This window comes from Tursiops truncatus, chromosome 16, assembly GCF_011762595.2.
Source record: "Tursiops truncatus isolate mTurTru1 chromosome 16, mTurTru1.mat.Y, whole genome shotgun sequence".
NCBI classification, from domain to species: domain Eukaryota; kingdom Metazoa; phylum Chordata; class Mammalia; order Artiodactyla; family Delphinidae; genus Tursiops; species Tursiops truncatus.
Window position 1 is genome coordinate 30,673,270 of NC_047049.1, and position 27,946 is coordinate 30,701,215.

At 44.7% G+C, this 27,946-nt stretch overlaps 1 protein-coding gene across 2 annotated transcripts in view; it reads left to right on the plus strand.

Annotated features, from left to right (window-relative positions):
- Nucleotides 1-27,946, plus strand: part of PIK3AP1 (phosphoinositide-3-kinase adaptor protein 1) — a 114,639-nt gene that overhangs the window by 64,715 nt on the left and 21,978 nt on the right. For both annotated transcript variants that reach the window (XM_019939715.2, XM_019939714.3), the window contains exons 9-13: nucleotides 13,717-13,812; nucleotides 18,944-19,141; nucleotides 22,999-23,064; nucleotides 24,908-25,113; nucleotides 26,117-26,189. In XM_019939715.2, the coding sequence (XP_019795274.1) occupies nucleotides 13,717-13,812; nucleotides 18,944-19,141; nucleotides 22,999-23,064; nucleotides 24,908-25,113; nucleotides 26,117-26,189 (639 nt within the window). The remainder of the gene's footprint in view (nucleotides 1-13,716; nucleotides 13,813-18,943; nucleotides 19,142-22,998; nucleotides 23,065-24,907; nucleotides 25,114-26,116; nucleotides 26,190-27,946) is intronic.

Sequence of the window (27,946 nt, forward strand, 5' to 3'; positions counted from 1 at the left end):
AGTTGGGCCTGATTTTCCCATCCATGAACGGAAAAGCAGGCATTAAGAGGGTGCTTTGGAGCAGGAAATGTGGGTGGGTCAGGGGGCCAGAGGTGAACCCTGACACCAGCAGAGCCTTTGACACTGCAACCCTAACACCTGGAAGATATGGTCCAGTGGTTGTTAGGTGCTTGCTAGTCAGACTGGCTGTGCCTCTGGGGGAGGAGAAGAAAGAGGGAAAGAAAGGTAGAAGCTCTCTCTCAGCATCTAACTGGAAGGACTTGAAGTACTTGTGGAAGCTCTTCCCGAATGAGCCGTAACCCAGCAGGAAGGTGAGGAGAGAAGGCGTCATCCTCACCATCCACATCCTCTACCTCACTGAATCCTCAAAGCAACCATACAGGGGTGCTTTTATTAACCTGCGCTTTACAAATGAGGAAACTGAGGCACAGAGGGGTTAAGCAACTCCGCCAAAGTCTCACAGCTAATAAGTGATAGAGTCCAGGTTTGAACCCAGGTCTCTCTGTCTTTAGGACCATATTCCTTATTCTGTGCCAGAAGTTTCCATCTAACACCACAAATTTTAGTCGTGGTTTCTTTTAGAAAAACCATCTAGCAGCTCCAGCCACGCCTCCTCTTTTCGCGGCCCAGATGTTAGCTCACAAAACAGCCTCTGGCGCTCCTACCCTCGCACATCCATCCATCTCTCCGTGTACCCAACAAGCATTCCGGAGCATCTGTGTTTCTGCCACTTGCCGCTCCCACTCCTGGTTTTTGGTGAGACAACGGGGTGGAGGGAAGACACAGTCCTTTTCAGTCTGGAACAGAGACTCATTCACAAAAGAACATTTGGAGAAAAACTAGTACCCCTCTGGGAAGCCAGAGACCATGCATCATCATTTCTGCCCTGTGTCCCTACGGTGGGGCAGTTGAACAATTGAAGGATCCCGCACTTTACTGGCAGTTGGTTTAGTGTTGACAGAGAGCCTTAACACCTCTTATCCCTCTAGATGCTCCAACACAGGAAACCCCCCCACCACAGCAGCGCAAAGCTGTACGGAATGCTAACAGCAGCCATCCCATGACTCCTGTCTGCTGGGCCTCTCACAGCGTGAGCGCTGAGCCTCTTCAGCACTTACCAAGGCGGTGGAGTGCTGTGGAGCTTGCCTGGTTTGCGGCCAGTTGGCATCTTGTAAAGTTCCAGGGGGTGGTGGGGGTGGTGGGGAATTCTGGTTGCCGTGGAGCTAGAAGGAGGCCACCAACAGGCAGGCTGTAGAATTCTGCTGTTTGGGGAATGGGCAGAGGAAACCCACTGCAGTTTTCACTTGCCAGATCATATAAACTCTGAATTTTCTGAATCTAGATATGATTTGTGTTTCTGTCTCTGTGGTTTAATCTTGAGAATGACCACTTACCTACTGGCCCAGAAGCAGCAGCAACTTGTACCTGGGGAGGAACCATTCATCTTACTACCAGTGACTCTCTAGGGGAGAAGGCAGTTTAGGTCATAAATAAGTAGCACAGACTGATAAATCTAAGATGCATATTTGTAACACCAGCCAGCACAGTAATCTTCTGGCCCTTTCAAGTCAACACACTGCTTTCATCTCTGTGATCTCATCTGAGCGTCCTGGGGCTTGGTGGATAAAGTTATCTTCATTTTATAGAGGAGACCGCTAAGGCTTCAAGATTTAGTAACTTACTTAAGTCTAATCGAGGGAGAACTAGGTCAGGAATCTGGGTCTGCATATTCCCAGGGGTCAAGTCTGTCAGCTGCCCACTGAGCTCGAGGACCCTCCTGGCATGCCCTTCTTCTAGGGTCAGAACTTGCCAGCCCGGGGACGGATACTTACAGGGGAGCTATTTCCTAAATCTAAATAGCGGAGGTTATCATTTGTTTTGTTACCATTCAACCCTAGAGGCTGAAAATAGGAAGGAAACTAGGCCGTGTTTATTCACTAGCTGACTCACTCGCTCACTCATTCATTCATTCACTCACAGGACAAACATTATGGAGTGCAGGCTCTATGCCATCTCCTTACGACAGCTTTGGAGGTCATCTGATCGTGTTGGGACAAATCTACCTCTTTCTGACTTGAGTTTTGGAAAGGGGATAGTAATGAGGTCCCCAGAGGGAATCCAAACAAGCACTAAGTAGGAAGATTGTCAGGGAAACTCCCAGTGTTGAATGAATTGGCTGGGCAGCAATGTTGGGTTCTGATCCTGAGATTTTATGATCCTTCCCCTGAACTTGCGTGCGTGGGTGCGTGTGCACACGCGCGCGCGCGCGCGCGCACACACACACACACACACACACACAGGCACACACACACTCCTCATACTGTCTTTAGTTTAGATATGCTGCCACCAGGTGGTAACTACGTCTTTGTTATCAGACTTTCAACTTTGCTCTCAATTCTCTTGAGAATTTTGTGTTCAAACGCCCACAGATTTAAACCGTCATTTTCCGCACCGTACTATGTAAGAAATAAATGTCCTTCGGGTAGGCTTCTGCAAACACTAACTAAAAATCACAACACACCTCTCTTTGGGTGTCTTCACTATCTCCTGATTTTTTTCTCATTTACTTCGTTTGCTTCTAACCCTGCCTTCAGAGAATGATGCGGTGGTCCTGGTGGTCCTTTGACTTAGGTAATACGTTTTGTGTGGAAAGCCTCACCCAGTGACTGGGCACTTGGGTAAGGCTCTGGGTACTAAGGCCTCAGGAGCCATTTCTGGGAGGCCCTTGTCCGGCTGTTACAAAGGCAATCCGCCTGTGGATTTAGTGCTGCGTGACTATCTCAGAGGTCTGTCTTTCTGCATCAGGAGAGAGGAGTAAAAGGAGAAAGATGCAGTGTCTCGCTACTAGAGACTCAACTCACACGTGTCACACTAATCCATCCCAGAGGGCTGTTCTGCTTCTTGTGACTCTTGCGTTGGACGTTTCTTTTGCGCCCCTGCTCCCTCCACCTGGGTCTGTGGCTCAAGTTTGTGCGCAGTGGAGAGCCAACTTAGCCCCAGCTAACTTGCTGACTTCCCTTAGCAACCTCCTTGGTAACTGCCGTCTTTGTAACAGATCATCTCCAGCAGTGTTTTCTTTACTGGAGCTCTCTGGTTACAGTCTCTGTGAGCAGGGTCCCCTCTGAGCTGGGGGCATAACTGGGCCCAGTGAACAGCCTCATAGCCCAGCCATGTAAGGTCTGAGCCCACCTGAAGGACCATTTGTAAGTAAAATTAAGTTACTGGAACATGTTGCCTTCCCCATCTGCACATTTTTTTTTTAACATCTTTATTGGAGTATAATTGCTTTACAATGGTGTGCTAGCCTCTGCCCTACAACAAAAGGAATCAGCCATATAGACACATATGTTCCCATATCTCCTCCATCTGCACACTTTTCTCTCAAGAGTCTTCCTTCCTGCAGCCGCGGAGTCTCTGCCATCCTCCTGCTATTCATCTTGGGAAGACCCTGGCTGGTAGAGCCAAGAAGTGCCGTAGAGGCAGTGGGGCTGGGTGCAAGGCATGAGGTCTTACCAGCAAGGAAGTCCCTCTGAGGCAGGGCTGGCTGTTCCTGTCTTGTCTGGGGCTGAAACTGACCTGGTGAAGCGGAGGGATCCTCCGGGCACTTCCTGACTTCTGTAGCTTTTCCCTCCTCTAGATGTACAAGAACTGTGTTGTGGAGATAGGCACTTAGTGAAAGCATGCTGGATTGAATGTTTTTAAATTAATAAGATAAAATCCTCACCATCAGCAGCGACCTTGCTCCCCTCTGCACCTGCACAGCTGTGGGTCACACCCTCCCCGGGCACGGCATGCAGATCATTTTGCACTCTGGTTATGTACACGCTCCTCCGCTTACCTGCTCCTACTTCAGTTAGGAAGCGTGTATCATCCACAGGCTGTACACAACAGGTGCTCAATTATTTCTTGAATTTGAGAGTTACCAGAAAATAAGAAATCATCCTAGATGTTGTGGTGTGGAATTGTTTGTTGATGTTCCAGTGCAAGGACGTCACTTCCCCGGTAGGTGGTAGTGAGATACCTGTTAGATGTCCCCGAAGGTGTGACGTCTTTGGCTGTTCCCAGCTGCCTTTTCTTTCTTGTCTCCATACATTTGCTTGTGCTGTTCCTGCTGCCTGAATTGCCCTTCTCTTTTCTCAGCTTGGGAAATGCCCAGATTCCTTAACAAAGCCCAAAGATCTCCATATCCATGTATTCATTTGCTTATTACCCGTTAGTTTGTTCATTCTCACATTCATTCATTCAACAACATTTATCGACCCCCTTGAGTGTTTAAGTCACTGTGCCCGGTGATGAGGAGTCAGTAAATAAGCTGGCATGATCTCTGCCTTCCAGAGCTTCCCTTCTAGCGGGAGAGTTGGATATTAAACAAAGGTACTGCATAACTGAATATATAACTACAAACTGTGACAGTACGATTGAGGAAAAAGACATGGTGCCCTCAAGAGGGCAGCTAGTAGAGAATGGATTGGGGGAGGGGTGCCTGTGACTTAGCAAGTCATAGTACCCACTACACCAGATCAGGAGCTCATCCCGTGGACTCATTCCTGCAAGACAGAGGGCCTGTGTGCTTGCCAGGAGCACTGCACTAAGGTACTTGTTGTCTGCTAAGAAATCCACGAAACTTAGCATGCTGCTTCTCCTAACCCTTTCATGCTTAGCTTCTTTTTCAATGTCAGTCACTCCTTAGCACCTCTAATTTCAGACTGCCATTTCTCCTCTCTCTGTCTCTGTTTCTCTGTCTCTGTTTCTGTCTCTGTCTCTCCCCTCCCCCAACTCCCTCTTTCTTTGTGTCTCATTGTCTCTCTCCCTTTCCCTCCCTCTCCTCCCCCCCCACCTCTGCATGTGTGTGACTGTCTCTTTCTCTCTGTCCCTGTCTCTGCCTCTCTGTCTCTGTCTGTCTCTCTGCTTCCCTTCACTTCTCCATGAGGGTATGGGAAGGTTGGACTTTCTTATTGACATGGTCCATCACAGCAGTCCGTTCCACCTGTGTGCAGATGGAACCAATCGGGTTTCAGGTTTTCTTCACATGTTTTACCATGCTGATCCTTGTTCTAAGCCTCTTTTCTGGCCACAAAAGCACTTGCTGAAAAAAAATTCTTTTGGCCTGCTTTCAGGGTTTGAGAGCCTTTCCAGAAGAATAGTTTCTCAGTATCCGACATTTTACTGTATTACATACTCAGATTAGGTTTTCTGTTAAATTAACAACACATAATCTGGATGGAGTTTCCACTGCAGCCGAGTGATCTAGATTTATGTCCCATGAGGAGTATCATATGAGCTTCTTTGAAAATTAGTTATTGCTCTTGATTCATTCCTTAATTACTTGCCTGCCTGCCTTCTCTTCATCTGTTCAAGCTTCTTTCTTCCCAGGAATGGTTTCTTTGGGATTGACTCCTTTGAAAAAGTATAGTGTAACGCTGCAGCTGCTTTTCCCAGAAGGAGACTGTGGCCCCAGAGTTTCCTTGTTATTGTTTTGGGGTTTTTTCCCAATGAAATGAAAGAACTTTGCACTTTTTCCTTAGACCAGCAGGTTTCAGCACATTTCAGTTTATCTAAGTGGTGAAGGTTAAATGCTTAGAATCTGAAGTACAAACGCTGAGCATCCAGGGACGCAGGGATCTGTTGCTGTGCTTTCCTTTTCAAAATGTCCTTTGTCTGGAAACGGACTCCTTTCACCTCCAGAATTTTCTATTTCAGTCGCTCCTGTTCTACTGTGTGCCTGGGTTGTATGTACGCATGGATTGTCAAATTTACAGTTTGAGGGTTTTATCTCTCATTAAGTCCAAACCACCAGGTACTTTTTCTTTTCTCTTCTTTATTATTACAAAAGTAGTACCTGCTACTACGAGGACTTACTGCCTAATATAGCTATGGCAAATAGTGTTTTAAAAGTAATTTCATGTGTCAGTGTCAGTTAGCTGGCGTTGAGTGCCTGGGGAGCTGTGTTGAGAAGGATTCTGAGGCCACAAAGAGTGCTATGATTGAATAGGGATGTTTGCCTTGAGTACACAATAGGGACATGGAGGCCAATGTGTGTATCCACTGTTCTAATTCAAAGATACTTACGTTGAACTCAGTATAAAAATAATCATTTTATTTAAAATATAAATGGAAAGAAAAGTATTTTTCTTCATTTAAGGCAGTGCCCCTACAGAGACTCAACAGAGGCCTGTGCCCACATCAGGCCAGGGCTACTGAGTCCATATGTGGACATGACGTGAAGGACTTGCTTGAGTGCACCCTGCTCCCTGTGCCCACTCCCCTCGCCAGTCCCACATGGGAAGGGAATTCATGACAGGTTGACTGTGCTCACATTTGGTCTTACCTGTGGTAGGCAGAATAATGCCCCTGAACCTATGAATATGCTAGATTACATGGCAAAGGGGAATGAAAGTTGCAGATGGAATTAAGGTTGCTAATGAGCTGGCCTTAAAATAACGGGAATATCCTGGATTATCAGGGTGGGCACAGTATAATCACAAGGGACCTTGAAAGTAGAAGAAAGATGGGAATTTCCTGGTGATCCACTGGTTAGGACTCAGCACTTTCACTGCGGTGGCCTGGGTTCAATCTCTGGCCCTGGTCGTGGCCAAAAAAAAACGTAAAAGAAGGAATCAGGTTAGACCAGAGATGGCACCATGAGAAGGACTCAGTTCAGCTGAGCTTTCTGTCCAACATCACTGGCTTTGAAGATGGAAGAAGAGGGCCTCGTGCCGAGGAGTGCAGGGCCTCTAGAAGCTGGAAAGGGCAAGAAGACTGAACCTCCCCTAGATCTCCCAGAAAGGAACGCAGTCCAGCCGAAACCTTGATTTAGCCCGGTGAGACCCATTTCAGACCTCTGAACTACAGAACTGGATGTTGTTTTAAGTCACTAAGTTTGTGGTAATTTGCTACAGCAACAATAGAAAGCTAATAAACTGTCTAGGTTGCCTCAATATAATGATAACCATTAATATTTAGTGCCTAGTACTGTTGCTAAACATTTTATAAGCATCGTCTCAATTGGTTCATACAGTCTTCCTATGAGGTAGGTACTGTTATCCATACCCACTTTACAGATGGAGATATGAAAGCTTAGTGATATCAAGTAACTTGTCCAAGGACACAGAGCTGCTAAGAATCAGAGCCAGGGCTTGAACCCAGGTCTCCAGGATATCAAAGTGCACGCTGGTAATCACCACCTCCGACTGTGATCTTGACCTGCTTTAATAATAAAGATAATGGTAACAATAGTAATAGCAGCTAACATTCATTTAGCACTTCCTACGTGCTAGGCACTGTGCTCCTCATTTAGTACTCATGACAAACCTATGAGATACGTACTATTATTATCACCATTTTACAGACATTATTGGCCAGTGTCCTGGACCTCTATTGCTTGCCTGGCCTTGACTGCTGCCTTTCTCTGACTTACATTTGCCGCCCGAATGCAGACCATTCACTTGGCTCCAGCCCTTGTCAGGGCCTTTACAGCTGACTTCCAGGCCTTCTCATGTGTCTGCAGACCACCCATCTCCTCCCTGTGCCCCTGCCTCCATCATGCGCTTTCAGCCAAGCCTCAGATCCTCTGGCTTTAGGCTCTGACCTTAAGATCAGCCTCTACCTGTGATCCCGGCAGTATGGGGTGGGGCCAGAAGCGACTGAAGAGCTGCTAGAATTTCCCCTTGGTGCTCATTGCTGAGCCCTCTAATAAAAAATGTGATAAGCCTCAGGAAAGCACAAGGTAGTGGGCATGGGGCCTCCAAGTCAGGTCTGGACTGCAGCGGCAGAGCCTTGGCCAAGGAGGAAAGAAGCCTCCAGCTCCGTCCAGCCTGGACTTGGTGTTCAGGAGCCATGATCAAGACAACGCCTGGCAAGCCTTGTTTGTGAGTCAGGTTTCCACACATAATTCCATGGTGAAGAATTATCGTTTGTTATCTTACAAGGCCTCCTTGCTTTAAGTATATTCAATATAAAAATATTGCTTGGGTGTAATTCTTTACTAGGAAAGGTAATTTGAAAATATGTGTGGATATTCAGATGTTAGAATTAACCCATAAGCATTTATTACTCTGAAGGAGGAGACTTGACTTCAAACAAATAAAGTTACTATTAAAAAGTACAAATTGAGTCCTCTTTTTAAAATTGTTCTCTACTTAGGACATTAGCGTGGGTGTAGAATTTAACAATAAAGATAACAGTAATAATAGCAGCTAACGTGCATTTAGCACTTCTATGTGCTGAGCACTGTGCTTCTCATTTAATACTCATGACAAACCTATGATATATGTACTATTATTATCACCATTTTACAGACAGGAAAACAGATCCTGAGAGGATGTAAACAACTTGGCCCAAGATAGTTGTGGGCAAAGAGTTAATGTAACAGCTCTCATTTCCCTTTCTGCAGGAGAGTTTGACCTTTGTTGACTTCCACTCTGTTACCCTGGTGACCTGATAAAAGCCATATGTCAATTATGTCTCTAGGCAACATTGCCTATGATAAAAATGACCCCTAAATGGTGGTAAATTGCATCTGGAACTGAGAGGAGTTGTATGTAAACTATAAATACCTGAAAGGGACACCATACTTTGGGCTTCCCTGAGGGCAACGTCTCTGGATGCCTCTTATGGGGACCCTGGAAGCTAATGCCTCAGGAGTTGCTAATAAACTCCAGAGTCGGGAAATGCTGCTCCTTTGAGACACCATGGCAGCTTCTCCACCTGCCTGATATGGATCTTTTCTCCTTGCCTGCGAGTTGCTGGATTGGTGTAAAGACTGCCTTTGATGAGGAAGGCCGCTTGGTACTGTCCTGCTGGTCTGTATCCTCCATCCTTCTGAGTAGGCTGGCACCAGCATGGCCCACGGTCGTCTTGTGAGTCCAAATGATCAGCTGGATCCAAAAAGTTGGATCTAAAAGTCAGTTGGACGGGTGGGTGTTGCAGTCCTGTAGTCAGAAGTGGAAGAGTCAAAATTGGAAACTATGCATTCTGACCACAGTGCCCAAACCTCTCACCATCCTTTTAGGGTGCCTAGAAATAGGAGAAATAATTCTACTAATGTCTCAGGACTGATCTTTAGCAGATCCTAGTTTGTCTCCTTCCAAAGTCATGCTCTTAACCACCAGTGAAAGCGTGACCGTAGAGTAAAAAGATTTGTTTGGCACAGGTGGCTCATTTAGCCCTGCCTTGTTCATCGTACCCAGAGGTGCGTGGCTCACAGGAGTCCCTGGAAGGTGACTTGATAGTGTAGATGGACAGGAAAGGGTCAGTGTAGGTCATTGCCAGTGCTTATGCTTCTTTAGTTTTGCTGTTGCATTTCTTCCTCTCCTTTTCTCATCTCTTTCCCTCCTACCTGTTCTTCTTCTTAAAAAAAAACTTTTTATTTTGAAGTACTTTTAGATTTAGATCAAAGTTGCAAAAATGCTACCCTTCCTGTATACCTTTCACCCAGATTTCCCTAATATTAACATCTTACATAACCAGAGTACAGTTACTAAAGCTGAGAAATTAACATTGGTGCAATTCCACTAACTAACCTCCAGACCTTGTTCAAAATTTCACTGTTCCCCCTAATCTTCTTTTTCTGTTTGTAAGTAGGACTAGATGCTGAACCTAGATAGGATCCTGCAGTGCATGCTGTTATTCTCCTTAGTCTCCTCCAATGTGTAACAGTTCCTCAGTCTTTCCTCATCTTGACACTCTGGAAGAACACCAATCAGTTATTTTGTAGCATGCCCTTTAGTTTGGGTTTGTCAGATGCTTTCTGTGATTGGACTGAGGTTATAAATTCGGGGCAAGAATGCCATAGCAATGATGTTGCATCCTCAGTGCATTGTAGCAAAGGATCGTGACATTGACATGTTATTACTGGTGCTCATTCTTTTTTCTCTCTTTTCTTTTTAAAATTCTTTCTTTAACCCACATAAAATTCAGCACGTTATGATGGGGTCATAGTACCAGGGACAGAAGCCTGCCTCCTTGTTATAGAAGCGTGCCAGGTCCAGCCAGGGCTGCTCTTGCTGTTTCCATTTTTCTTCTACATTTTGTTTTTCCAACACTCTTTGTAGCTCCTTCAATTTTGCAGCTACATCTCAGATGTGGAAATCAGTTGTCTCAAACTGAACTTTGTTAGTGAAGTAGCCAGGCCGTGCGTATCTCTTTTACCTCTGTCAGTGGGGGTGGCCGATTGTGTGTGTGAGGTTTGCGCTCTGGTGTTGCCAGCCTGGGAGATCTGGTTATTGGTGATTGAAACTGTCCTGACGCTGCTCTGCCCTCACTAGGTTCTTAGAGATGCTGGAGCCTGAGGGCGCTGTGGTTTCCTGGAGGATGCAGCACTGGGCATGACAGAGCCCAACGATAGGTCCACAAAGCTTTTCCCTCCCCTCATCTCTAGGGGTGTCTGATGCAAGCAAGTCTTTCCTTCAGGGTCTTTTCCTCTGTGTTTTATTGTTGTGTGAATGAAGAGTTTCAAAAGTTGGCTGGGTCAGGGTCAGGCAGCTGAGGGGTGAGGTATTGTAGGGGTAGGAGTCAGGAGGGTAGAGGAGGGTCCTGCTCCCAGTAAGGCACACCTGTAGGATATGTCTTTCTTCCCAATTTTCTAACTCCATGAGAAACATGTCCCATAAAACCACAATTAAGCAATTTAAATAGAAATCTCAAATAAGTGGCATTTTTCTGGTCTTGAATTTTTAAGGAATGAATTGTGAGTTCTTAGAAAATTTTTTAAAATATTTATTTATTTATTTATTTTGGCTGTGCCGGGTCTTAGTTGCAGCATGTGGGATCTTTAGTTGCAGCATGTGGACTTCTTAGTTGCGGCATGCATGTGGGATCTAGTTCCCAGACCAGGGATCGAACCCGGGCCCTCTGCATTGGGAGCTCAGAGTCTTACCCACTGGACCACCAGGGAAGTCCCAGAAATTTATTTTTAAAATTAAAACACTTCTAGGTGTGTTTCAGGATCAGTACAGTCACCCTAATCTCTCTACGGTTTACTTTAAATAATTCAGTGTTGCCAAGAGAAGTTCACTGAATTAACAGTTTACTCATTTGGAATTACAGGGCTCTGGACCAGAGGGTATCAAGGTACATTATATTCAATGTAATGTCTCCACTACACACATTTCAAGAAACATTAAACTGAAAAGGTAGAAAAAGGGAATTGCTTTATCTTCCCTTTTTTTGGATAATATTTAAGGTAACGAAAACATGATCAGAGCTCTGCATTTCTTTCCTTTATTTTTCCAATAGGATAGAAAAACTAGAATATAAAAAGATGAACAGTGAAAAAACCTTTCTCCAGTCCTTGTCTGTCATCTTTCTAGTTCCCAGGAAACCATTGGTCTGAATTTCTTATATCTCCTTCCAGAGTTTCTTTTTTGCATATACAGGAAAATACAAAAATAGAATCTTATTTTCCCCTTTTGGGGGCAAAAGGTAGCATATTAATTTTCAAAAATGTTGTATTTCTTAAAGATTCTGATTCATCAAGAATGTGTTTTTTTTTCTTTTGTCTCAGATCTTTTTTTAAAAAATTACATATTATAGCCCCCTATGAACCCCCTCTGGAACCTGATTGTCCTCCCTCCCTCCCAGAGGTAACCCCTACCATGAACTCAACATTTATCCTTTCCAGCATTTCAGCATGTTTTCATATGTTTACTAGATATTTATGAATTCATAAACTACATGTAGTATCATTTTATAGACCTTAAAACTTTATATAAAGTACTTTATATACTGAAAACTACTTTATATAAAATGCTTTATATACTGCAAACACCAGTCTGCAACTTTTTCACTCAACATTGTGTTTTGTTTTGTTTTATGGTCACAAAATTTATATTTAGATTATTAAAAGATTGTCAAAGTTTGAAACAAGGTCGGGTAAGAGCTATGCTATGTAATAATGTAATATCTGGTCACTGGAAAGTTTAAAAATTAGTATGGACTTCCCTGGTGGCACAGTGGTTAAGAATCTGCCTGCCAATGCAGGGGACACAGGTTCGATCCCTGGTCCAGGAAGATCCCACATGCTGCGGAACAGCTAAGCCCGTGCGCCACAACTACTGACCCTGCACTCTAGAGCCCGCGAGCCAAAACTGCTGAAGCCCGCGTGCCACAGCTACTGAAGCCCACGTGCCTAGAGCCCGTGCTCCGCAGCAAGAGAAGCCACCGCGATGCGAAGCCTGCGCACCGCAACGAAGAGTAGCCCGCACTTGCCGCAACTTAGAGGAAGCTCGCACGCAGCAAGGAGGACCCAATGCAGCCAAAAATAAATACACAAATAAATAAATAAATTTTTAAAAACTCAGTATGTTTTATAATTAGAAAATCAGTAATCTGGTAATTGACAGGTGAGCCATAATTTTTTTAAATAACCTGAAATTATTTTTGCTTCGGGAATCTAATTGTACATACTTGATCATAATTACCTAGGCCTTTTAAAAAAGTGCTGATAGGGTTTTTCTCATATATGAATGCAACAGAAGCCACTATGGATAATTTGGAAGACGAAGAAAAGTGTAAAATAGAAAATAAAATGTCCATGGTCTGAAATGTCCATGACCTATCCATACTACTTCAGAAATAGCCACTATATACATTTTGATGTATTGCCTTTCAGGCTTTTTTTCTATGTACATACAGATATTTTGTTTCAAAACTAGGATTATGTCATGTGAAGTTCATTATCCTTAACATAACTTTACGACCATGACCTCTTTTCAATTAATATTCTTGGAAAATGTAATATAAATATAAATATTTCATACAAATTCACCAGACTGTATTTAACTGGTCCCCAAAGATCAAAGTAGTAGGAACAGTATATCTGTGTATACTGATTAAATTCAAATGATTTTTTTTCTCAAAGTATACTATTCAACTTCAAACTACATATTTTGCCTAAGCAAACAAGTCCCCAGTAACTGTGTGATATGCCTTACTGAACGCAACCTCTTGATATTATCAAAGTTCTGCTTTTAACACAAGTCTGAAATTTTGCTCCCAAAATGCATACTTCAGAGTCACAAAGTAACGTAAAGTAATGTTGGTTACTAAGGTTTTAGTAGAATCTGCTGTGGCAATTGAATAGTTTTCACACACAGTTTTGGTCCCCGTGGGTTTATGCTTAATAGTGAAAAACCAAAGGTCTATGTGCTTCTTCCTTATAAATGACCAATTACATGAATGACCTAAAAATAGAGTTCTGGGTGTTATGTTTTTGAGATGGTACTATGTTGATAGAGTGGCTCCCACACATTCTTTTTAACTGTTGAAAATGGTTCATTGTTTAAATAAATTACAACTTATCGATTCTTTGTTGTTTCTGCCTCCAATTATTTGTTGTTGTCGTTTTGTGGGGGTTTTTGCTGTTATAAAGACTACAGTTATATATTTAAAAATTAAGCTAGTTCTTTCAAACACAAATGAGCATATCTATACCTTTTGAGTCCTGTGGTCTAGGAAAGGGCCTGAAGGTTGTAAATGTTGCTCTCCTTTATACCCCATATTTACTGAATGTCCTTATTGAGTAGGTAGATAATTGGATGTATGGAGGCATGCATGGACCTATGGATGCATGGGTGATTAGATGGATGGATGGGTAGATGGATGGTTTAATGAATTCTTGAATCTCTTGATTTGTCAAACCTTGTATATCCACTTATAAAATGTCCTTGTCTGTGTGGAAGAACAACATATAAACTCTTAGTCTCCTTTTCCTTCTAGATGTTGAAATGCTTCAGGCCAGTACATCTAATCCAATGCCCGGAGATGGTTTCTCTCGGACCACTAAGGATTCTATGATCCGCAAGTTTTTAGAAGGTAAGTTGCAGCAGTGAACAGGGAAGCAAAAAGAGGGAAAGAGAAATAAAGGTAAGATATTGCCTGGCTCCCTATGAGGGTTGCTCCACTGAAGGAATGGGCTGCCATGTACATGCCACATGGTGTGCTTGAAGGCACTCTATTCCCACGAGCTCCCCCATAAGCTTATTACAAGTAAGCCAGAAGTTCCCACCACTGGACCCACTGCTTTGGGTAAACAAGTTGCCTTTAGCAAAATTTCTTTTTAAATACACTTGTTTATTTTTATTTGACCAAAATTTAATGAGTACCTACTATGAGCAAAGCACTATTTTAGTTGTTGGGCTAGGGGACACAAAGGAAAATAAGATATAATCAATACCCTCAAGAGACTTTACTTTCTGGTGAAGGAGGAGAACATAGGGGAACATACACAGGTATTATTAAGTCAAGGTTGTATTGGAGAGTGATTATTTATATGTTGTCCAGTTTTCCCACTATTTATGAAGAGATTGTCTTTGCCCCCCCCCCCCCCATGTATTCTTGGCTCCTTTGTCATAAATTAATTGATCATATAAGCATGAGTTTATTTCTGGGCTTTCTATTTGTTTTCATTGATCTATAGTAGTCCATTTTTATGCCAATACTATACTGTTTTGATTACTATAGCTTTATAGTATAGTTTGAAATCAGAGCGTATGATACTTTCAGCTTTGTTCTTCTTTCTCAAGATTGCTTTGGCTATTTGGGGTCTTTTGTGTTTCCATACACATTTTAGAATTATTTGTCCTAGTTCTGTGAAAAATGCCATTGGTATTTTGATAGAGATTGCATTGAATCCATAGTTTTCTTTGGGTAGTATGGTCATTTTAACAATATTAATTCTTCCAATCCACGAATGTGGTATATCTTTCCATTTATTTGTGTTGTCTTCAGTTTCTTTCATAAATGTCTTATAATGTTCAGAGTACAGGTCTTTTACCTCTTTGGTTAGATTTATTCCTAGGTATTTTATTCTTTTTGATGCAATTGTAATTGGGATTTTTTTCTTAATTTCTGTTTCTTATAGTTTATTATTAGTGAACACAACAGATTTCTGTATATTAATTTTGTATTCTGCAACTTAACTGAATTCATTTACTAGTTCTAACAGTTTTTTGTGGGTTTTTTTGGCTGTGTTGGGTCTTTGTTGCTGTGCGTGGGCTTTCTCTAGTAGTGGCGAGTGGGGGCTACTCTTCGTTGCAGTGCATGGGCTTCTTATTGTGGTGGCTTCTCTCGTGGAACACAGGCTCTAGGCACGTGGGCTTCAGTAGTTGTGGCACGTGGGCTCAGTAGTTGTGGCTCATGGGCTCTAGAGCACAGGCTTAGTAGTTGTGGTGCACAGGCTTAGTTGCTCCGTGGCATGTGAAATCTTCCCAGACAAGGGATCGAACCCGTGTCCCCTGCATTGGCAGGAGGATTCTCAACCACTGCGCCACCAGGGAAGCGCCACTAGTTCTAGTAGTTTTTTGATGGCATCTTTAGGATTTCCTATATACAGTATCATGTTATCTGCAAACAGTGACCGTTTTTCTCTTTCCTTTCTGATTTGGATTCCTTTTCTTTCTTTCTTTCTTTTTAAATTAATTTATTTTTTATTTTATTTATTTTTAGCTGTGTTGGGTTTTCGTTGCCACGTGCGGGCTTTCTCTAGTTGTGGCGAGTGGGGGTTACTCTTCATTGCAGTGAACAGGCTTCTCATTGTGGTGGCTTGTCTTGCTGCGGAACACAGGCTCTAGGCACATGGGCTTCAGTAGTTGTGGCACGTGGGCTCAGTAGTTGTGGCTCATGGGCTCTAGAGTGCAGGCTTAGCAGTCATAGCGCATGGGCTTAGTTGCTCTGTGGCACATGGGATCTTCCCAGACCAGGAATCGAACCGTGCCCCCTGCATTGGCAGACGGACTCTTAACCACTGCGCCACCAGGGAAGTCCCTGTTATTTCTTTTTCTTGTATGATTACTATGGCTAGGACTTCCAATACTATGTTGTTCCTGATCTTAACAGAAATGTTTTCAGCTTTTCACCATTGTGTATGATGTTAGCTGTGGGATTGTTATATATGGCCTTTATTATGTTGAGGTGTGTTCCCTCTATACCCACTATGTTGAGAGTTTTTATCATAAATGGATGTTGAATTTTGTCAAAAGCTTTCTCTGTATCCATTGAAATGATCATATGATATTTATTCTTTAATTTGTTAATATGATGTATCACATTCGTTGATTTGCAGATATTGAGTCATTTTTGCATCCCTGGGATTAAATCCCACTTCATCATGGTGCATGATCCTTTTAATGCATTGTTGAATTCCCTTTGCTAATATTTTGTTGAGGACAATTTTGCATCTATGTTCATCAAGGATATTGGCCTGTAATTTTATTTTTTTTGATGTCTTTGTCTGCTTTGGGTATCAGGGTGATGCTGGCATCATAGATGAATTCAGCCACTCTATGTCTTTTTTCTTTTTTTCTTTTTTTTTTTTTTTTTGTGGTATGTAGGCCTCTCACTGTTGTGGCCTCTTCCATTGTGGAGCACAGGCTCCGGACGCACAGGCTCAACGGCCATGGCTCACAGGCCCAGCCGCTCTGCGGCATGTGGGATCTTCCTGGACCGGGGCACAAACCCACGTCCCCTGCATCTGCAGGTGGACTCTCAACCACTGCGCCACCAGGGAAGCCCCACTCTATGTCTTTTGATTGGAACAATTAGTCCATTTACAGTTAAAGCAATTTTTTGGTAGGTATGTGCTTATTGCCATTTTGTTAATGTTTTCTGATTGGTTTTTAATATCTCTTTTTGGTTCCTTTCTTCTTTTCCTATTTCCTTGTGATTTGATGACTATCTTTAGTGTTATGTTTGGATTCCTTTCTCTTTTTTTGTATGTATCTATAATAGATTTTTGGTTTGTGATTACCATGAGGTTTTTTTTTTAAAATTAATTAATTTCTTTACTTTTGGCTGCATTGGGTCTTCGTTGCTGCATACAGGTTTTCTCTAGTTGCGGCAAGTGGGGGCTACTCTTCATTGCAGTGCATGGGCTTCTCATTGCGGTGGCTTCTCTTGTTGCGGAGCACGGGCTCTAGGCACGAGGGCTTCAGTAGTTGTGGCATGTGGGCTCAGTAGTTGTGGCTCGTGGGCTTAGTTGCTCTGTGGTATGTGGGATCTTCCCAGACCAGGGCTCGAACCCATGTCCCCTGCATTGGCAGCCGGATTCTTTTTTTTTTTTAATTTATATTATTTATTTATCTTTGGCTGCGTTGGGTCTTCACTGCTGTGCACGGGCTTTCTCTACTTGCGGCGAGCAGGAGCTACTCTTCATTGCGGTGCACGGGCTTCTCATTGCGGTGGCCTCTCGTTGCAAAGCATGGGTTCTAGGTGTGCAGGCTTCAGTAGTTGTGGCTCACAGGCTCAGTAGTTGTGGCACATGGGCTTAGTTGCTCTGCGGCATGTGGGGTCCTCCCGGACCAGGGCTCAAACCCTTGTCCCCTGCATTAGCAGGCAGATTCTCAACCACTGTGCCACCAGGGAAGCCCCATCTTTCTGTTCTGTGTATCCCTCAGCTACTTATTGTGGATATAGGTGATTTTAATACTTTTGTCTTTTAACCTTCCTACTAGCTTTATAAGTGGTTGATCTGTATATTTACTGTATATTTGCCTTTATCAATGAGATTTTTCTTTTTTTCATTTTCATATTTCTAGTTGTGGTATTTTCTTTTCTGCTTAGAGACGTCCCTTTAACACTTTCTGTAAAGCCAGCTTAATGGTGCTGAATTTTTTTAGCTTTTGCTTGTCTGTAAAACTCTTTATCTCTCCTTCAAATATGAATGATATCCTTTCTGGGTAGAGTATTCTTGGTTATAAGCTTATGTTTATCACGTTAAATATGATATCACTCCCTTCTGGCCTGCAAAGTTTCTGCTAAAGAGCACCTGGTATTCTTATGAGAGTTCCCTTACACGTAACTAGTTGCCTTTCCCTTGCTGCTTTTAATATTCTCCCTTTAGCTTTTTTTTTTTTTTTTGCGGTATGCGGGCCTCTCACTGTTGTGGCCTCTCCCGTTGCGGAGCACAGGCTCCGGACGCGCAGGCTCAGCGGCCATGGCTCACGGCCCAGCCGCTCCGTGGCACGTGGGATCTTTCCAGACCAGGGCACGAGCCTGTGTCCCCTGCATCGGCAGGCGGACTCTCAACAACTGCGCCACCAGGGAAGCCCCTCCCTTTATCTTTAATTTTTGCCATTTTAATTACAGTGTGTCTTGGTGTGGACCTTTTTGGGTTGATCTTGTTTGGGACTCTGTGTATCCTGTACCTGAATGTCTGTTTTCTTTCCCGGGTTAGGGAAGTTTTCATCTGTTATTTCCTCAGATATGTTCTCTGCCCCTTTTGCTCTCTATTCTCCTTCAGAGATCCAAAAAACATTTCTTCTTTTCTGTTCAGCTTGAGTGATTTCCACTATTCTGTCTTCCAGTTCAATGATCTGTTCCTCTGTATTATCTCATCTACTATTAATTCCTTCTGGTGTATTTAAAAATTTCAGTTATTGTATCCTTCAGATCTGCTTGGTTCCTTAAATTTTCGAGCTCTTTCTTAAGCTTCTCACTGTGTTCATCCATTCCTCTCCCAAGTTCATTGAACATCTTTATGACCATTATCTTGAACTCTTTATCAAGTAGATTGCTTATCTTCACTTTGCTTAGTTCTTCTGGGGTTTTTCTTGTTCCTTCATTTAGAATATATTTCTCTGTCCCTCATTTTGCCTAATTCTCTCTTTTAATTTTTGTGTATTAGGTAGCTTGGCAATGTTTCCCAATCTTAGAGTGGTGACCTTATGTAGCAGATGTCTGTGGGGCCCAGTAGCACACGCCCCTCTGGTCACCAGAGCTATGTGTTCTAGTGGTGCCCCATGGGCCTTTCTGTTGTGGCAGGGCCAACTACTGTGAGTGTGCAGGTAGGTGGGGCTGGCCCCCGGCCTGGTTGGCTGCCAGGCCCTACCTAATGTGGAGGTGGCCAGCTTGCTGATGTGCAGAGCTGGGTCCCAGGGCAGCTGGCTGTATGACCTGGGGGTCCCAGGGTTTGACAATAGCTTTCAGTCACCTTTCTCTCTGTTTCTAGGCAACAGCGTGGGAATGTCCAGTTTGGAGAGGGAAGTATACCATCTCGGGCAGGAAGAAGATGTTTATCACACAGTGGATGATGATGAGGCCTCTTCCGTGGACTTGGCCAACAGGCCCCCTGTCCCAGTGCCCAGGCCAGAGGCCAGTGCTTCTGGCACTCACCAGCTGTCTGACAATGAACCATACATTTCTAAAGGCAAGTGTGGCAGGGAATGATGCACAGTGGGGTCTTCAGAGCCTCTCAGCAGGAATTCCCTGGATCCTCTACCTCCTGAACCATTGCTCAAGACCATTCCCTTCTGAATGGTCTCCAACCAGCCCCAGGAGACAGAGTCAGAGCTTGGGGCAGATTCTGGAACTAGACTAGGGGCAGTGGTCAGATTCAGTTCTGGCCTTCCTGGAGGAATTTATGCATAGTGTGAAGACAGAGATAAACAAGATGTCCCTCTACTCCAAATGGCAAGATCCCTGGTAAATTTTTATCTCCTGAAACTCTCATTATTATTATTTTTTAATAGTTAACATTTATTGAAATCTACCAAGAGTGCTCTATTTGGAATATGTCATAATAAGCTATTAGGTAAGGGCCGTCATCATCCCCATTTTACAGATGAGGAAAATGTAAGCCCTCATTTTTGAGGCTTACAGAGGTCACTTGATTACCAAGTAGCGGAGCCAGGATTTGAACTCAAGGAATCTGACTCCACAACCTTGGCTTTCAGCCACAATGCTATGCTGTCTACCTTCGTACATTGATAAAAGTTGGTGATAATTGGGTTTTGACCCATAATGATCCCTGGGACATTAGTTAGATGCTGATAGCATTGTCAGTTTCACTATCTTTCAGGACTTGATTTTATTAATATGATTACAAGTACTGTAAGAGTATAGGAATTGCCAGATCTGTGCACTTGACCTCCATTCCATTTTTTTAAAATAAATTTATTTACTTATTTATTTATTTATATTTGGCTGCGTTGGGTCTTTGTTGCTGTGCACGGGCTTTCTCTAGTTGTGGCGAGGGGGGGCTACTCATTGCGGTATGCGGGCTTCTCATTGTGGTGGCTTCTCTCATTGCGGAGCACGGGCTCTAGGCATGCGAGCTTCAGTAGATGTGGCACGCAGGCTCAGTAGTTGTGGCTCGTGGGCTCTAGAGTGCAGGCTCAGTAGTTGTGGCGCATGGGCTTAGTTGCTCTGCGGCATGTGGGATCTTCCCAGACCAGGGCTCGAAACTGTGTCCCCTGCATTGGCAGGAGGGTTCTTAACCACTGCGCCACCAGGGGAGTCCCTCCATTTTCCATTTTTAATAGTATAAGCAGGTTGTGGAAGGTATGGCAAAGATTAGAAACTGGGGAAGATAGCCTTCAACCAGAGCCCCAGGTAGTTGGGCTGGGCTTGTCAAATAAAGTACAGCACGCCTCGTTAAGTATGAATTTAAGACAAACAGCAAATAATTTTTTAGTGTAAGTGTGTCCCAAATATTGCACTCGTTTTTTCAGTTTTGGTTTTGGTTTGTTAAATCTGGCAACCTTAAATTGGGTAGAAATACAGTGGGGGGATATTATATATTGCCTAGTGCCATCCGTGCTCATGGTTTGCCATCCCTTGGATGGCATCTCCTTTGGCGTGTGTAGCAGACACTATCAGTGTCCTGCTCACATCCACCCAGCTCTTTATGTTTTTGTGCCCACTGGATCGACCCTGCCTGTTAGAACCTGTGTCTTTTAGCCTGATGGCTTTCTCTGGCAGGACAGGCTGGAAGAGTTGGGGGATTATCACCCTGGATGCAGCCCTCAACCACTGACTGAGTAGAGTTGTTGGATGAGTACCCTAGCTTACTTGCCCCTTTACTGGGAGAACTCTGGGGTGCATGCCCTACATTGCTTTCCAGAGCTCCCCAGCTTGCCCATCATGGTGACTTACTGGGTAACCCACCATTTATTGCTTTATCCACTTCCCTGTCTTACCTCCATCACCTCTCACATAGTCTACATGTACTTGGATCACTGTCCCCAGGTCTGCTTCTTTTTTTTTGAGAGACATTTTTTCCAGAGTTCTTTTTTTTTCTTTAATTAATTAATTTACTTATTTATTTTTGGCTGCGTTGGGTCTTCGTTGCAGTGCGCGGGCTTCTCATTGCGGAGCATGGGCCCTAGGCGCGCGGGGCTTCAGTAATTGTGGCACACGGGCTCAGTAGTTGTGGCTCGCGGGTTCTAGTGCACAGGTTCAGTAGCTGTGGCGCACAGGCTTAATTGCTCAGCGGCATGTGGGATCTTCCTGGACCAGGGATCAAACCCATGGCCCCTGCACTGGCAAGTGGATTCTTAACCACTGCACCACCAGAGAAGTCCCCCAGGTCTGCTTCTAAGGGAACCCAAATGAAGAAGCTTGCAAATATATATTGATAATGCCTAAATGGCAGGGGTTGGGGAGAGGGTGTTGATGGTCTGGCTCATTGTGGGAAGTTCAGTTGGGAGGGGCATAGGTGGTTCCTAAAGAGCCTTGATGGACTTGCTAGGAAACTGTGAGGAGGAAAGGAAAGGAGAGGGGCAGGAGATGACAAAAAGGGCAATGGTTTGGAGTCCAGGACACCTGGGTTCAAGTCTCAGCTCTTACATTTTTCGGCTGTACAGTATGGAACATTGGGTAAGTCATTTCACCCTCTTTGGCCTTAGTATCCTCATCTATAAAATGGGTATCATAATAATATACGTATACAATGATGCATAATAACACTCTGCCCGAGCCTTATTGTGAGGGTCAGATGAAATCATACATGAGGAGCTATTTTATAAACTGGAAAGCACGGAGTAGACATCCCTCGTGTTAACTAGCGAGCCAAGGTATTGCTGTCTTATTGGCATCAATCTCAGGGTTTAGATGTGACTAATAAAAGTTAACATGGAGTGCTTACATGTGCCAGGCACTATTCTCAGCACTTTCCATGTATTAACTCGTGTAATCCCCACAAAGAGGAGGGTACAATTATTATCCTCATTCTACATATCAGAAAACCGAGGCAAGAAGAGGTCAAGCCTCTTGTCTTAGGTTGTACGGCTCATAAATGGCAGAGCCAGGATTTGAACCCAGAGAGTCGTGTGCAGAGCCCAGGGAGACTTAATCACTATGCTGTCCTACCACTGAGTGAACGCTTGTCATTTCCCAGTTTTCCCTAGAAGTCTTTTTTTTTTTTAATAAATTTATTTATTTATATATTTTTTATTTTTGCCTGCGTTGGGTCCTCGCCGCTGCACACGAGCCCCCTCTAGCTGCGGCGAGCAGGAGTCCCTCCTCGTCGCGGTGTGCGGGCCTCTCATTGTGGTGGCCTCTCCTGCCGCGGAGCACGAGCCCTAGACACGCATGGGCCTCAGCAGTTGTGGCATGAGGGCTCAGCAGTTGTGGCTCGCAGGCTCAATAGCCGTGGCGCACGGGCCCAGCTGCTCCACGGCATGTGGGCTCCCCCCGGACCAGGGCTCGAACCCATGTCCCCTGCATCGGCAGGCGGACTCCCGACCACTGAGCCACCAGGGAAGTCCCCCCTACAAGTCTTTATGTGTCTCTTGTGCATGACTGACTTCATCTAAGTCCCCTTGGAGCCTTGCACATATTTCACCTGTTCCACTGCTCTGAGTTCTGTCTTAGGGCACTTGTTGACGTGTGAAGTGGCACTTCCTTTTATTCTCAAACTTCAGGGTGTTCCACGGCTTGCTTCAGTATTCAAGGATCCGGAAAAGGGTAATCTTGTTCACCTTACCCTTTTCTTTAATGATCTCGTAAATGCTGATCATGTCCTCTGACTGGCTCTGTCTTTCTGGTTTGAGACCTTGTTGGTTTGGTCTGTCTTCATTTCATAATCCCTATAGCTTCTGCTCATTGGTTGCCTCCTAAAGTTTTGGTTTATAGAACTGCATACAGTGGTCCAAGTTGTGATCCATTATTATTATTTTTTTGTACAAGATTTTGGTAATTCTTTTGGTAAATGTATAAAATATTATAAAGCCTTTTAGAAAGAGATCTTATTTGGCTTTACTTAGAATACTCTTTATCTCATAGTTTTTGCAGAAAAAAGTCAAGAGCGGCCTGAGAATTTCTACGTTACGTCAGAGAGCATCAGGAAAGGTAAGCAGATGTCCTCAGCTTCCTTTTGTATGACCTGAACTTCTGGGTGGTGGAAGTGTTCATGTTTCAGCGATTTCCAGGTGTAACAGCTCCTTATCCTTGAAAAACAGAGAGGTCCAAGAGATACCTGAAGTGGAGCTGTACTGATGGTAAAGGGAGAGGAGAAGAGATTGGGGTGCCTTAGAACACTGTACAAATTGATCATACCAACGACATCAACACCCTAGAAAGTGTCTGTAACAGCACACTAAAGTACAATTTAAACATTGAGACTGATACCAACAGGATGAAAGTGGGCAGCCCAGCACCCAATCTTTACCTGGTGATGCAGCCCTACCGTGCTATTTACCTACCCTACCTGTATTAGCTAAACTATACTTTAATTCAACTTTTATTTGAGACATTTTGCTTGCCACTGGGTGACATTTTTCTTTTTTTTCCAAAGACCTTTTAAGGAAGCTTGAAGAGATAAGTATTTTGTTCTTGTTGAATTTCCTTGTGCTAAACAGAGGCATTCAGTATTTTCTCATTGATGATTCTTCTGAAAAGGAACTATGACACCATCTAAGCGTTTGAAAACTTCCCTAAGGGCTTTGGTGGTAGGAGATTGGAACTGATTGGCTTTTGCATTTTTTTTTTGTCCCCACACTCCATCTCCCAACACAATTAAAGACAGCCTGGAAGAGGGCAAACCTGGGAGTAAGTTATGTGAGTGTGTGTAGACAGATGAGTAAATGGTTGGTAAGAATGATACATTAGCTTCTTTGAAGCTTTTTCAATACCCACTGGTGAAGTCATCTCTCTTTTTCCTTCATACCGTCTCCCTGAATCACAATGCTCACATGGGGTCCTGCTGGAGAAATTTAGAATCAAAGATAGCCCTACAGGAAATGAGCAGTGAAATGTCAAGTCGTTTTCATATGCTCCAGTGGCCCCATCACCTCTTCAAGTAGCTCTTTCTTCCCACAGAACTTAGTGGAGTCACAGAGCCTAGAGAGAGAGGAGTTGGCTTCATACTTCCCTAGAGTATCCAAAGCAGAGAACTATAAGTTTTGAATACGGAGGAGAGGTTGGCACATGAACAACCCAAGGAGAGTCAGCTGGGACCCAGAACCTAATTTTTACCTGGTGATATTGGACTGGGTCATGATTCTGTTAGCACTCCAGTCTCCTCAGGCAGTTCATACCCGTCGGTCCACAATCACTGTGCCCCATGCTGCTTGGAGGCAGGGGGGATGGGGAGGGCTGGAAGTGGTGCTGGGAGAAGCAGCCTGGTTAGACTTGCCTGTATATTCTCTTCTGGAGTGGATTTTAGTCTAAATCAGTGGTTCTCAATTGGGGGTGATTTCTCCTCCACTCCCCACCCCACAACCGGCCAGAGGACATTTGGCAATGTCTGGGACATTTTTTATTGTCACAACTGAGGAAGGAGATGCTCTTGCCATCAAGTGAGCAGAAGCCAGGGATGAGGCTAAACATCCTACAGTGTACAAGACAGCTACACAACACCAACAAAGAATTATCTAGTTTAAAACGTCGATAGTGCCAAGGTTGAGAAAGGCTGGTCTAAAGACTTCTCAGTAATTCATGGTGACTCACTCCGTGGATGCCTCACTTCCTCAAATGGTGTGGCCTTGTCTACTTTAGTGTAACAGGATTTGAAATTATTAGCTGCTTCCCTCTCTCTGATTCCACGTCATATCTCCCTTTTCTTGGTTCTACATGTAACTGTTCTTTTGAGACACATCCTCTTGAGCCCACGGCCAGCCTCATTAACCCCACTCATCCGGTCAGCTCTCCCCAGCGGCGCCGCTGTCAAGCTGAGTTTCTCCATCCTTTCCAGAGCCACCTGTCAGACCCTGGAGGGACAGGCCTCAGTCAAGCATGTATGACCCATTTGCTGGGATGAAAACGCCAGGCCAGCGGCAGCTTATTACCCTCCAGGAGCAGGTGAAGCTGGGCATCGTCAACGTGGATGAGGCCGTGCTCCACTTCAAAGAGTGGCAGCTCAACCAGAAGAAGCGGTCTGAGTCCTTTCGTTTCCAGCAGGTAACTGGCTCCAGATGGACTTTGTTTTATGTCTGTTTCTCTGCTAGACAGTGGAGGAGGGCTGGGTCCGTGGCTGTCTTGTGTATTGCTGTAACTGGACACCTGTGACTGGGCCTGAGAACATTTGCTTGGTCAGAGACTGACCAAGCTCAGTCTCTCAGCTGCAGTCACAACCCAACCAACCTTTCAGTCCTGCCTCTGTGGCTCCCTCACGGGAACCTTCTGCTCCAACCAGATGGTCTGGATGTTGGTCCCTGGGGCATTTCCCTAGAATGCTCAGACACTTAACTTCAAGCTGATTGTTATTTATTGATTAAAATAGCAACAAATCTTGACCCTCACATGTCTGTTCAACATTTATTGAATGACTGCGATAGACCAGACTGCAGGATTACAGAAAGGTCCGAGACCTGGTCTCTTGCCCTTCGAGAGCTCACAGTACCTCTGAAGAGACCACACGTGCGCACGCGTGTGCACACTCACACACACACACACAGGGTAAGGCAGTGTAGCCCAGTAGCAGATGGCATGGGCAGCAATAAGGACTGGAGCATTATGGGAGGGGGTGCTTAGAAGGTGGGCCTTGACCCAGGCTTGGAGCGAAGTCATGGAATCCATGACCCTCAGGGTCAGGGGAATGTGTGAGGACACAGTCTCAGAGGTAGGAATGTAGGTGGAGAGCTTGTAAGCAAGTAGAAGACAGGCTTTTCTAAGGGGCGTGCAAAGTGGGTGGTAGGTTATAAGGCTGGGAAAGAGCTGAGAACCAGAGAGGAGGGGAAATACTTTGCTGTGGACAAGATGTCTTCTCTTCAGGCACAACTTCTAAGAGGGCTTGGATTTCTCTGGGAGCCGATTGCAAATGCACTCCAGCCTCGTCGGCACGTTGGAAATGTTATTGCAATGTGATATATCTTGCAAATGTCATAAAATCAGAAAGAAACTCTAATGCCCAGAGGGTATAATTCTGGGGTATATTTTTAAAATAAACTAAATTTTTTTCCAGGAAAATCTTAAACGGCTAAGAGATAGCATCACCCGAAGACAGAGAGAGAAGCAAAAATCAGGAAAGCAGACAGGTATGTGGCTTCCTGGGGGTGCTGCATGCTGGGGGACTTTGCTGTGGTCTGTTGTCCTTGACTCTCCTTTCTGCTGGGGCCTGAGTGGGCAGAATGCTTGCCCAGCACCTGTCACCTGTCTATAGATCTGGGTCCCCCACTAGGCTGTGAGGTCTTTTGGGGCAATGGCTTTGTCTTGTTAATTCTATAAATCTAGTACCTGGCACATAAGGCACGTCAGCAAATGAATGAAAGGGAGGCTTGAACTCTGCATCCCTCCTCCCATGAAAGAGGATGAAAATGCTTTCTCCCCAGGCACCTGACTCTCCCCTTGGCATTTAGGAAGACACTTTTTTTTGAGCAGAGAAAAGAGAAAATCCCATTCACATAGTGTCTGTTTCTGATTCAAGCAGGGCACTGCGTCATCAGTGTCCACACCAAACACTGCTTTGGAAGCCCCGGTCTCAGGTGCAGCAGGGCTCCTGCCGTGTGTGGTGGGGGCCCAATAGCAGGGCCATGGATTCCAGTTGTGCTCACCCAGGACCAGGCCCCTCTGTCCCCCTTGACCCTCCCTCCCCCAGGTGCTACCCATGTGGCACCACCACCCCTGAGCAAGGAATGGGCATTTGCCCGCACTGCATATCCTCGCTGAGAGCCTCTGCCATGGTGGGTCTCTGTTATTTACACTGGCCAGCCTTATACCAAGAAGAGCTGGCAAGAAAAGACTTTCAGAGGCATTCAGATCTTGAATGGCGCTCCATTGCGTAAAGAACTACGCTGGTGCATAACTTCTATAGTTTGTCTCCAGCTGCCACCAACGGCCCGACTTCCCATGAACCTGGTCAGTCTGGTAATACCCTGGTCTTCAAACAGGACCTCTTCCTGCCACAGGCCCCTTGCTCATGCCTCTCCCTCCTCACCTGTATGAAACTACTGGCACTGGGAGACCCAGCCCTGACAGCCCCTTCTCAGTGAAGCCTTCCTGGACCACTCCTGGCCATTGTACTCCTTCTTCATTTGAGCATCTATAGAACCTAGTATCCCTTCCGTCCACCTGGCACTTCTTTTCTGTTGCCTCTGGTTGTTATTACTTCATCCCTTCAAACCATCAGCAATTCCCAGAAGTTCTGCATCCAAAGTACCTGTTATCATTTCTGACGACCTTCCATGCCACAGCTGCCTCCAAGCCACCACCACCTCTTCCTGGATTAATGCAGAAGCCTCTTCAGTTGTCTCCCTGTGTCCGTTCTTATTCCTCTACAGTTACTCCTACAAACTGTAGTCAACAGCCTTTCAAAAATAAAAATCAGATGATGTCACTCTCTTGCTCAAAACCCTTGGGGGCTCTTGTCCCAAGAGTAAAATCACAGTCTTCGTTGTGACCTACAAGGCCCTGCATGGTGTGATGCCTGAGCTCATCCTCCACTTTCCCCCACACCCTGTGTTCCAGTCGCAATGGACTGCTTTTGGTTGCTCTGTCATGCCAAGGGCATTCTGCCCAGGGCCTTTGCACTTGCTGTGCCCACTCCACTTCTTTCCTCACATCCTTACCCACTGGCTCTTTTTCATCCTTCAGAGTTAGGCCATTCTCTCCAGAGTAGCCCTCCACGACTCACCTCCTGTGCCATGGCTCACCCTCTTCTCACAAATCACAGACTGGAATTATGTTTCTATTCTCATGGTTGTTTTCCACACCCCTTCTCCCCCCAAACCTGCCACCACCACCTGCATAAGCTCTGCAAGGACAAGAACTTGTCTGTTTTGTGCTCTGCTGAATC